This window comes from Juglans regia, chromosome 8 (genome assembly GCF_001411555.2).
Source record: "Juglans regia cultivar Chandler chromosome 8, Walnut 2.0, whole genome shotgun sequence".
NCBI classification, from domain to species: Eukaryota; Viridiplantae; Streptophyta; class Magnoliopsida; order Fagales; family Juglandaceae; genus Juglans; species Juglans regia.
The window spans coordinates 7,383,757-7,396,492 of record NC_049908.1 but is presented as its reverse complement, the minus strand read 5'-3'; the positions used below and the strand labels follow the sequence as shown (position 1 = coordinate 7,396,492).

The 12,736-nt window shown below is 36.5% G+C and overlaps 1 protein-coding gene across 3 annotated transcripts; it reads right to left on the bottom strand.

Annotated features, from left to right (window-relative positions):
• Positions 1-2,152: 2,152 nt before the first annotated feature.
• On the bottom strand, positions 2,153-12,447 carry LOC108991050 (probable alpha-amylase 2). 3 transcript variants are annotated; one of them, XM_035693181.1, is made up of 13 exons: positions 12,079-12,447; positions 11,330-11,414; positions 11,029-11,062; positions 9,000-9,037; positions 8,079-8,208; positions 7,748-7,974; positions 7,484-7,629; positions 7,285-7,397; positions 4,624-4,712; positions 3,736-3,858; positions 3,128-3,163; positions 2,666-2,764; positions 2,153-2,577 (listed from the first exon to the last, which is right to left on the bottom strand). In XM_035693181.1, exons 2-13 carry the CDS (start codon positions 11,345-11,347, stop codon positions 2,386-2,388), a joined length of 1,245 nt encoding a protein of 414 aa, XP_035549074.1. In that variant the 5' UTR covers positions 11,348-11,414; positions 12,079-12,447; the 3' UTR covers positions 2,153-2,385. The 3 variants fall into 3 exon arrangements, with proteins under 3 accessions (XP_035549074.1, XP_035549076.1, XP_035549075.1); XM_035693183.1 differs by having other exon boundaries at positions 2,156-2,577; positions 9,000-9,031; positions 12,079-12,411; XM_035693182.1 differs by lacking the exon at positions 12,079-12,447 and adding an exon at positions 11,912-12,010 and having other exon boundaries at positions 2,156-2,577.
• Between the last annotated feature and the right edge of the window lie 289 nt (positions 12,448-12,736).

Sequence of the window (12,736 nt, the reverse complement as noted above, 5' to 3'; positions counted from 1 at the left end):
CATTCGTGTTTTCTATTTGTATAAAGAGAAATTATAGACAAGATACGAGTTTGTCATCGTCGTTGTAATCATTTAAAAAAATAATAAAAAAATATAAAATTTATATAAAAATTAATTAATTTTTAATAATAAATTTTATTATTTTTAAAATAATTATACGATATCTACACATTTCAAGACATTACTCTTATATAAAAGCAGCGTCCGAAGTCCAAGATATTCACAAAAAGATCACATAAGAAACTGAGATTCCAAATTGTTCCGTCTTTGCTGCATTTTTCAAATGAGAGATAAATTATAAATGACAATTTCACATTTTTAATTAACATCGTTGAAGATATATTTTATTTTATTTTATTTTCTCCTTCGTAGTTGCATTTTTTCTTGTCTGGATTATATATGCATGAAGTAGTCGTACCAGCTGGCTAGTTGGCATGCAACGGCTTTGACTTCTAAAAGAAAGTGTGAAGCTGAGGTGTTAACATCGCTACCTAATAAATTCAAGCTATATAAATGTCAAACTTATCTATTAAAATGCTAATTAATTATATCACTGAGACCCATATATATATATATATATATATGTATGCTGCCATGCATTCATGATGGCTCTAGACATAGTACATATATGTAGGTCCTTCATATATACACAATGTCAAACTAATATTAAAATGATAATTATTTCACTGAGACCCACACACGCACACATATTTATATGCTGCCATGCATTCATGATGGCTCTAGACATAGAGGCCCTTAATATTCATGCATGCGTACTGCGGTTATATATATATATATATTATATTATAATTATGCAACAATATAAAATCGAACAGAAAATTAAAATGGAGTTGATCAAGCCAATAAAAACAGTTAAAATAGTCTCCATTTCCATGTCGAGAGAGAGAGAGAGAGATGCATGGGTCAATTGGGTTGAATGTTAGGGGAAGTAGGAAGAGAGGCGTTGTGTGTACGTGGAGGAGGAGGAGTTTTCAAATTCAAAAGAAGAATGATGAGGGTGATGACGATGGTCATGATGTTGATGTTGGCCAGTCTCTTTCCAGCTCTACTTCCACGTGATTCTTTCTGTCTTTCAAGTCTCAAGATTCAAGACTAGCTGTATCAACTATCAAAGCCCCCCCCCCCCCTCTTTACATTTCTAGTCCCGCGCAACCCAGCAAGTGAGATCCAGCTTTTTCGTTCTTATATATATATACGGTACAAAAGACCGTTTAATGTCGTGACTCTGATTCTGATACCCTCTTTCCAGCATTTTCCTTAGTTACAAACCTCATGACCAGAAAGAAACCTGGCTGCATCTCATGATGAGAGATTGTAGTTTCCAAAACCTGTGTTGGATTCCTTTGCGTTTTGCCTACTATGGGACTTTTCGAGTCCATCATATAGGCTCTTTCAAACAATAGTTTGATGGGGCAGCTGCTTTTCTTTTTGATTGGAAAGCCTAAACAAAGATTAGAAAAAATGGACTTTTTCTTTTCCTTTTGGTTTTCCCCCTCAAACCACCTTGGCATCACAAAACAAAACAAATTGTGTTGACTACAAGAGGACGTATCAGACTGGAATCAAATTGTCCAATCTTTCTTGTCAGACCCAAAGGAAGAGAAACATTCCAGAGATCTATTCCATAAAGCGAGCTACATCTCCTTTTGCTCCGGACTAGGAATATGTCTCAGTAATTATCCATGATGTAGCTAATTCCAGAGCAAGCAACATAATGTTGTATAAAGTCAAGTTCAGAGAGTGTAAATTTCTTAAAGTATTTTGGAAATAGTTATAATATATTCAGTCATTTTCATGTATTCTTTAATCATTTTATTGATGTGATTGACCAAAACAACTATTTTATATTAAAAAAATGATATAACTAATCACATTAGTAGATTACACGAGAAATATGCAAAAGTCAAAGTTCAGAGAGAGTAAATTTCTTAAAGTATTATGAAAATAGTTATAATATATTCAGTCACTTTTATGTATTCTTTAAGCATTCTATTGATGTGATCGATCAAAATAATTATTTTATATTAAAAAAATGAAGAAACTAATCACATTAATAGATTGCGCAAGAAATATGTAAAAATAATTACACATAGAATTTTTGTTTTGAAAAAAAAAAGACCCACAATTAAAAAAATGAGAGGAGACAAAGTAGCATTATTAGTATATATATATTAGTAAGCACTTGAGAAGGGAAATGAAAAACTGTTCAACGGTTCGGTTCCCATATCAAACTTGGACATTGGAGGGCTTTTATTGATACACTATGTACACCATGGCTGGCTGGGAAAAACCAAAGCTCAGCCTCAGGCCTCCAGCCCAAAAATAGACATGCACATGCCTAGGGAATAAAATAGCTGAAAAACCTTACTTCTGCCATGCTGCATATCTATGGCCACTAGCTGCCAGTGTCCATTCCCTGCCAGCTGGACACCAGGATCCATCACCAATCTTCATGCACACTTTCTCCCCAATCATTGCAGAGTAGAGATTTGGCTGTGCCTCCAGAATTGTAATAGATGAACGGCTGTGAATGTCCTGACGCCTTCGAATGTCCATCTGGAGACATCATATTCGAGAAGCTTAACTATGGATAATTTTTGCTCAAACAGAACAACTCGACAAGTGAAAATCGTTGGTAACGTACCAGTTTCGTGATTTGGTCACGAGTCGAATCACCCCAATCGTAAAAATGGTCATAAAACACTGTTGGTATCCCTGGATGCGTGAGAATGTATGCATATCCCTGCAGAAAATAATACGTTAGATCTACTTTATAATAAAAGTAACTTTACAATTTAACATACCATATCAAACCACGTCAATTTGTGAATTTAATTTTGTGAAATCTGTCTGTGGCTAAAATATTCTCTAAAGGAATATTTATGCACCTAAGCAAATATTGGTATCGATAGACACAGAAAATAGGAGACTGGTGACATGGATGATCAAAAGTTATTACCTTGCTCTATTAGATTAGTTAAAAACTTGGATGATTAAATTAATAAGTTATTTTCTTGTTAGGATCAAAATTTATACAAACCAACCCTGGGACCCCAAGAATTGAACTTAAGCAGATATATTACGTGGATACAACCAGTTCACTTACCTCCATAATGTGATTTGAAGGAAAGGGCCAATGAGCCTGCAAGAATGAAATGATCATGTTGAGTGTATTCAATATTCATAGTCTCTATTAGTGAAACACAAGATTACTTTCTAAAACTACTAAAACTGATACAATAAACATGACAACTGAAAAATCTATACATTAGGCCAGTAATGTCGGAGTTGGAACGAGTCCACAAAGGTGAGTGGCACTGTCAACCTAACAAAATTTTAATCACGACATTATGTGGGTAAGCTATTCTATGGACCAAACAGAACCTGTCCAGTGTACACTCTGGATTCAAGTTACTCATACCAACCTTTAGCACAGGCCACCTAAACTTTATATCCAGGGATTGGTGGCATGTATCAAATTTTGTTTACACTAGAATAATTTGACAGAAAGCAAAAGAATAAAAGATATGATGTCATCAGAAAGACGCACAACACACAGCAGGAGATGCCTACTTGCCGCAATTTCATGCGTTAAAAAAATAGTCTCCATGTGTGCCTGAGCACCGAGCACAAGAAGCAAGTGCAATAACCTCCTACAATGATCTAAGAACAATCTCAGCCCTCTTGCAACAATAGAAAAAGAACATCAGGTACCTGGGTTGAGCCTGTATCATGGTTATCTAAGAATGTGACAGCTCTTGAAGGCCAAAATCCCATAACACCCGGTGGTTTCCCTTGAGCATCACGAAGTCGCCAGAATTGTCCCTTAACAGCTTCCTACAAAGAAATACATAAATAATTTTGTTTCTAATGGAAATGCTTAGAGCACTCTCATTGGATTAACCAAAGTTAAAGAACATTTTTTATGAATGTAAGAGAAATTTGACTTTTGGCTATTCCATTCACATAAATATCCACATTGGAATAACTATTTTTTTATTATATAACAATAAAATAATATAAGATGAATTTGGTTTTGGTTATTCATATCAAATCTCCACATTAGATTATACATTTATTCATTATATAGTAACGAATAACTAATAATTTCAAAAATATTTAATTTTTTTAACTATTAATTTATTTTATTTTATCATATTTTACTACTCTACCTATTATATATTAATTAATAATCATATTCTTATTAAATTAATATATCACTAACTCGAATTAATATACTAATTATGATAAAATATGTGATAGAAAAAAAGGGAGAGATAAATAAATAATAAAATATGTATTTGATGTATTTATAGTAACTTTCAAATTTGGAAAAACTTTTGAAAGTCACTGTAGCTAAATTCCAAATATTTAGAATTTAGCTAATCCATTGTGAGCATATTTTGTTCTCTAATAGCTAAATACTCGATGGATTTAGCTTTTAGCTAATCCAATGAGAGTGCTAAGACCTCAATGGAAATTGAAGTTCTTGTAGTAACTTAACTAATCAACTTAACTAACATATTGAATGGATAAATTTAAAAACCCCAATACCCTAATCCTATGACAGCATAATTTCGGATACATAACAATTTGGAATACCTGAAGAATTCCCTTTGTTGTGAAGTCAAATGCAGTTGAAAGTTGTCCTGTGCCATTGATCCAGTTGACTATCCGCTGTCTATGGCTATCTGCAGAAGAGTTTACAAATGGATAGAAAAATCGGAAGTGTCCCCAAGCACAGGACCAAAAATTTTTCATCATTTAAAAAAGGGAGGTACACACTTGGGGATTTTTGGGGGGGGGGGGTTTGTTGACATTGTAGAAGACGAGGTTTAATATAAGACAGCATATGATATTGACCGATGAAATTACAATATCAACATCGCATTTCTTGGCCAGCAAATGAAGCCAAGTTCACGCTTTCAATATGGACAAGCTAGTATTTGTAAATTAATATTGAACTTTCAAACCTGTGTTAGTTGTTATGGAGAAAGAATAGTGAATGGAGGAGCGGATTTCTATATTCAGCTCTCATTCCATCCCATATATGTAGGAGAAACATTAACAGAGAAACAAAGGAATATTCAGGCAAGAGACAGCTCATAGGGACACTTCATCAACCCTATCTTCTAAAAGGGTGTACTATAAAGCATAGCATTCTCTAACACTCCCCCCTAAAGCTGGAGCATTTATGTCATATAAGCCCAGCTTGGAAAGGAAACACTCAAACTTACTCCTACATAATGACTTTGTAAAGTCTACAAGTTGTTCTGCAAACATAAAAAATGGTGTAGCTATGTCTACACTATAGTATCCTGCCTCGTACAAAATGGTAGTCTACTTCAATATGTTTGGCCTTCTGGTGGAACACAGGATTGGAAGCAATATGTATAGCCGATTGGTTACCACAACAGAGTTGAATAGAAGTAGGTTTCAGAAGCTTAGCTCTTGAAGAAAGTGCTGCAATAAAGTCAACTCACCAGCGGTATAAGCCATCGATCTGTGCCTGCTTCTACACTCAACTGAGCAACTACACTTTCAGGTACAATACCCGGGGTGGATCTAATTCCAAATATAGGATCCTAATATCGTTCGGATTTAGATAAATGGCATGGGTTGAGAATCGAGCTGGACCACCAAATGAACTAGGCTGGGTCCAAACCAATCTAGTTCGTGACCAAGTTGCATCTGGAGATTCTGGACCAAATGAACTGAGCTGGATCTGAACAAATCTGGGCCATGACACTGAAAGAAGCGAGCCTTGCCAAAGTGATTAATAAACTCTTGTGCCCAAACCGATTGAGAAATAGTCATTCAATCAACAACTACTGAACCAAATCACTGTTCCCAACAGGGGTCTTCCCTGTCAGCTCTGGCAAGAGGCTTCACCGGCAAAGCTCAAAAATTAATCGACAACTCCAATGCCAACACCAACAAATACCATTGGCACTGAAGACACCATCAGATACACCCAACGAGCAACCAATGAGGCAAGGCAACACTCTTCACTGGAGGCCACCGCAAGCCACCATGAACTGGCCGAAAACTTCCCAGATAACATCGAGGATGACCACTTCAGCAGACACTAGGGCTACCAATATCCAATAGAGCAACAGCAACAGAAAACTCTACGATCAGAAAACCAACCAGCATACAACCACCGAGAACCACTATTAATTGCCATGAATCGACTAGGAAGGGCCACAGAAAACTCCAACCAACCAAAAACTCAACACCCTGGGTAACCTCTCATGTCCTGAAATCAGTAACCATGTCAGCCATTTACTTGTCTGTTGCTCCTCTACCAGAGTTTAAACAATGATATGATGGTAATGGAGATGACAACATACCAAGCCATCTGCATACACCCATCCACAACATCCTAATGTTGGAAGCTACCACTAAAAACAGCAACCAGATGCAAAGAAATAAGGAATGGAGAAATAGAAGAAAACAGAAAAGATCGACAAAAAGGAATAAGACATGAAGAAGGCTACCAGAACAAGGAAAGGACTAATGTCCTTGCTCCAATACCACACAGTTGTTATGGAGAAAGAAATAGCGAAAGGAGGAGCTGATTTCTATATTCTGCCTTCATTCTATCCATTCCATATACGTAGGAGAAACATTTATGAAAAGACAAAAAAAAAGTTCTGGAAAAGGATCTGTTATCATCAACCCCGTCTTCTAGAAGGGTTTGATATAGCATAGCATTCTCTATAACTGCATATCTTGCATGATACCATCCAGTATTCCTCACATCTCTTAAAAAGCTAACTCACTACTCTAGCAAATAAGCTCCTGTACCCAGACAAAACTCGAGAATAAAACTTAAAAGGACTGGGAATAACCATCCTTGCCCAACAGGGATGCATTTTAACAGGAAATAAAAGAAAACTTCATAGGAAGCAACAATGCTCAAATGACCAATTATGTGAGGAATGTGTGCCTTTACCTGAAGTGCTTCAGACATACATCAGAAAATATATGTTAAAAGAAGAGCATCAAGAGAATATGATATCCAATATGATAAAATAGTGCAAATCAAGATAACTTCATGTCTACAAGTTATCAGACTCCAAAGCCAAAAATAACTAGTACGTCTATCCTGCAAAACATATATAAAATACTACAAGAAACATCTTGGTTATGCAGTCAACATCAAGAGTCGCTTTATTATTTTCTATTTTTCTCATTATTCATTCCACAATTTTTAAAACCAATTTCTGGTCCCTGAAAAACATAAATGAAGTAGAATACCTTGGTTATAGTCCAAGCCTTGATCATTGTAGTTGCAAGAATCCCAGTACTCCCCAACAGAAAACATTGGCTTAGCTCCTTCAATATATTCTTTCACATATTTTGCTGAATAGCTAAATCAATGCATTACAGAGACATGAAGAATGAGCCGAGTAAATCCAATTAAAGCAAAATTGTTTTCGGAATGTATGAACATTACCCTCTTGCAAAATCAAAACGAAAATCCTGAAAGCCAACACTCTTGCGTAGCCACTGGAGCCATTCAGTAATATCTTTTCGAACAAATTCTTGGCAATGATCAATATTTGGAACTCCAGGGAAATTGTCTCCAGTGCTTCGATTACCCTGGAACATGACAGTACAGATACATTACAAAAATAGTACCCATCATGCCAATTGTAAAGATTTAGCTGCAATAAGTTTTGTTTAATAGGAAAGATTTAGCTACAATAATTATCTTTACCAATCCACCAGTACAAGACGTGACAGCATGTTCATCCCATGCTAAAGGAATTCCATCATAGCGGTTATACATTCCCCCATGCCCTTGGGTAGTACCAATGCGATGATTGATTACAATGTCAGCCATTGCTCTAACTTTGTATTGCTTCATTTTTTGAAGTAAAGTTTTCAAAAGGTGCTCCGAACCATATGCAGAATTGAGGGAATAAAGGTTCTGTGGAAGGTAACCTGTAATTGAGAGGAAAATGACAACAAAAACAGTAAATTAGTCAAGTATCTGCTAAAAAGACAACATGTGATTTTTGGATGTTTAATGAATTGAGGCCTCCAACCTTCAGGTGCGATGGAATGACTTGCTGGTGGCAACCATGCTGAAGTAAATCCAGATTTTGCCATATCAGGAACTTTGCTTTCCAAATTTCTCCACCAATCATGTTTTTTATTAGACTCCCAGTTAAAAGCCTGTCGAGCATTTTTAATCATGTCATCATCTATGTGCTTCAATGTTCATAGCAAGTTCAAGCATTCAAATACTTAGATCCGTTAAAATGCGATTGAATGTAACCAAAGCCTAGCATGTTTCAGAATAAAGCTACAAAAGCTTCAGTATTAGATACATGAAAATTCCTATTTGGATAAATTAAATTGTTGGCTTAATTCCCTTTTTCCCTCATGAACTACCACCTTATTGCCACTTGCACGTAAAATGATACTTGTTAATGATGTGTGTGGTAGTTTGTGGAGGGAAAAGGAATTAATCCTAATTTGTTCTGTTACATACAGATGACAGATTTTATGTGTAGAATATAGAGTGACAATAATGGTCCCTGCTATGTCTTTTAGTTCTATGGTTACATTGTTTGTGTACAAGAGTATTCTCAGGTATACTCAAATATTCTCAAACGTTTCATTCCCAAACATTACTTAAACACAAAACACATTTCAATTTCAAATCTTCAACTCTTTCATCTAATCATTACAACTTTCCCAAACCTTCAAACAAAATACAAAAAACAATACAACTTTTTCAAATTTCAAAACAAAAATCATATTTAAAAATAATATTTAAACAATATTTTAATTTTATAATATTTTTATTCAACATTTTCTCTCTCCTTTCCCAAAACCCAATAAACATCTTAATTCAAATCATTTCACTACTATTCACAAATCATTTCACTACTATTCATAGATATACTGAGATATTCTAAAGTATCCAAACGAAGCCTAGACAACATCCTTGTCAAATTTACCTGGAAAAGAATTTCCCTTCCATTGCGTATGACTGCACCTGCAAATGAATCCAAAACCATGATTTAAGAACATTCAATCTCATCAGGTGGTTTGGGTATAAAAAATCTAAGAACATTCAATCGGGCTCTACTTGGAAAGTGGCTATGGAGGTATAACACGGAGACAGAAGCCTTATGGAAACTGGTAATTGATTGTAAATATGGAAGTCTATGGGGGGGTTGGTGCACTGAAGAGGTAAATGGGGCCAGTGGTGTTGGAGTTTGGAAACATATTAGGCGTGGATGGGGGGATTTTAGTAGTCATGTTAAATTGGTGTTGGGGAGGGGTTCTTGTATTAAGTTCTGGAGGGACACCTGGTGTGGGAATGAGGCTCTAAAGGATGCATTTCCAGCAGTTTTCCGAGTGGCACGCAACCAGGAAGCTTCAGTTGAGGATCTTACGTTACTATCAGGAGACCAAGTGCAGTGGAACATCACGTTTAGTAGAGCGGCACAAGACTGGGAAGTGGACATCTTTGAGGCTTTTTTCAGCCTGGTTTATTCTGTGAAGCCAAACAGACAACAAGCTGATAGGTTGTGGTGGACTCCTGCGGGTAAGGGCATCTTCTCAGTTCGTTCCTATTATAAGTCCCTTTCCCGAGCCGTAAATAATTCATTCCCATGGAGGAGGCTTTGGCGAAATAAGGCGCCCCCGAAAGCGATCTTCTTTACATGGACAGCAGCGTTGGGGAAGATTCTGACTACCGACAATCTGAGGAAACGCCGGATAGTTATACTAGACTGGTGTTGCATGTGCAAGAGATCTGGTGAGTCAGTGGAACACCTCTTGCTACACTGCGAGACAACTAGAGCCTTATGGGTGGAAGTCTTTAGTCGGATAGAGTTATCTTTTGTTATGCCGGCCACTGTGGTAGATCTACTAGCCAGTTGGACACTTCCAAGAGGAGCTCAACAAATCAAGGAGGTGTGGAAAATGATCCCGATCTGTATTATGTGGTGTATCTGGCAAGAACGCAATGATCGGACATTCGAAAACAAGGAGCGGTCTTTGGAGGAACTTAGAGCTCTATTTTTCCGTACTTTATGTCTATGGGCCATTGCTTTAGATTTTAATGGCCTGAATTTTCATGACTTTCTAGTTTCCCTTATGTCGACCTAGATAGGTCTTATCTCTTGTATATCACTTGTGTACTTGGGTTATTGCCTATCTCTATTTATATAATATCGATTACTTATCAAAAAAAGAAATGTCCATGTCTTTTCCTTTACAAACCAACCCTATTTTAAAAAATAACAGTTAATCTTACAGATTATGGCTTGTGTTTATTTCATTAATAAAAAATAGGGCATGCCTCTTTTAATCTGGAAAAAAAAATATGAGGCTCTAATTTGGTCCCTGGTGTTAAAAAAGATGCAATCAAGTTAAAGATTTTGAAAACTGCAGTCAAGTCCCTTTTCTGAGCTTGATTTTATAGAAGTTTATAATTATCCTATTAATTTCTTGTGTGGCCATTGAAAGTCAACATTATATTTTCTATCTCCCATTTCGTTCATGATTCAAACATTTTAGTTGTCATTTCCTGAAACGATAATTCCACTTTAATTTATTTATTTTCTTTGCTTTCCATTTATATATATATATATATATTTTTTGAAAGGCTTTGCTTTCCATTTATATGAGTATGTGTATCATCACACAAAAATAGCAGAATTGTATAGCTCTCATCATCTAATTAATATTTAATTTACCTTACTCAAAATCATTATGTTCATATCATTCTATATCTAACCACATTTTCTAACCATAACCATGCAAGCGAAACACAAAACAATTGACAAGGCTGAACTATGTCACCTCAGAGGTACAGGTTGCAGGCATTGATATATTAAGATACTAGATTCCATCCTTAATGGGAGAAAGCATATTTTATTTCAATTCATGACTTACAGCCATTTTAATTCCACCAATGTTCTCATTAGTAAGATACCAAAGAATGAAATGCATTTCCAAAGGTAAAAAGAGGCATACCCAGATCATTCTGCCCATTACTTTCATCAAAATCCTGCAATTAACCAACGATAAGGTTAGACAAAGAAAAGCAAAAAGCAAGTTAAAAAACTTCATTGAAAAGTATTCATGTATGAAGAGACAATTTGTTTAAAAAAATCTGCCTCCCCAGCCGTTGCAAACACTGAGCGAGAACGGTAAGGGGCGCAAAAACAATGTCGTTGCGCGGGGATGCGATTCGCAAAGCTGGGGCAAACAAAGCCGCCCGGCCCTCAATTTTATTAACCAAGTAAAAGAGCCAGATGAAAAGCAGGATTCATACGTTGCTCAGGTAACTCATAATAATCAGGTGGCAGTCTTCCAAACGTTGATGCCGGATCCCACAATATAAAGCACCAACAGATCTCCTGCATCCACATCAAACTCACAACTTAAGGCTACTGTTCGACTTATACATAGGCATCGAGAGAAACATTAGAGACCCATTTGATATTCAAATGAGAGAGGAGAAACGATGCCATGCGCAACACATCTAATCAATGTTAACACTTCCCTTTCCTCACCCTGGTGCTCATTTCCTCAAAACAGATAGAATGGCAGGAATCCGACTGCGGAAAACAAAAAACTTAAAGCATATTTGACTTGTAGATGCTGCTACAATTTATAAACTGACAATTCTGCTAAGAGACATGTCACATGAAGAGTTACCCTGGGACATGGCTAAAGAAGCGTAATTCTTTACATGTTTCCGAATCATATAAGAACCAATGCTTATGCAATAGTTACAAACTGAAACCCAAATAGGTTAGCCATGCAGTAAGATCTAGCAGGCATTTTAACAAAGAAAAATCAACAAGAAAGAATTGAAAAACTTGAGTTTGAGTATATAATGGTAGCCACAGACACAAATCTCGAGGTTGCAATCGAAGCGTGGGTTATGTGCTTGCGCTTCGGACCAATAAATAGAACGAAAAGTTGAAGATTCGACCGAGACAACCAAATTGGAATCACGCAATACCATCCATAAGACGAAAAAAAAAAAAAAAAGCAATCAGAGAATCTCGAAGTTACTCGATAAACGATTCGCTTTTCGCCTTTTACGCAACTAAAGCAGCAGGTTCCGAATTCTCTCTACTGGAATGGAAGGGAAAGGGAATTGGCTTTTTTGAATGAGAACTGTTACCGACACAAGGATCAGTAAACCCACAAATATCTTTACAATCTGATCTATATCTTTACAAATATTTTCCTTTTTGAATTGGGTTGGGGAACCTCTACGTCTGTCTCTTCGGCAGTTTGTTTACGCGGTGGCTGGAGGGAATGTTCACATTCAACAGTAGTCAGTAGGAGTGCGACGCTGGAGTCGCTGACTCGGAAGTCACAAGGCGTTCAATGCGGTCCAGTAACTCCTGCCGCCAATCTGGTTTACTAAATGTCCGTGTTAATCGCGTCGTGATCATCTTTCTCCATTTACGGCTCACGGCTCTACTCTGCGGGTGTAGGATAACACATGTGTGGTCTTGTGCACGCTGTGTGCCCAGTTCTTAAACATTAAGCTAACTTCATAGTCAAACTGATTTAACACCTGACTGACACATCTGACATTCTAATACGTCGCAATTTTCTAATAATCTTTTAACGAAGGGAAATGCTAGATGCCCGCTGGGAGCTCCAGGTGGGTTCTAGTATTTTTTTATATGTATTTTTTTTTAATTATTTTTATATAAAT

Excerpts from the sequence above, each read along its gene's own strand:
- LOC108991050 (XM_035693181.1), bottom strand. Across the intron at positions 9,038-11,028 it reads TAATGGGCAGAATGATCTGG|GTGCAGTCATACGCAATGGA; the intron begins GTATGCCTCTTT and ends ATTCATTTGCAG. Across the intron at positions 4,713-7,284 it reads AGGCTTGGACTATAACCAAG|ATAGCCATAGACAGCGGATA; the intron begins GTATTCTACTTC and ends ACTCTTCTGCAG.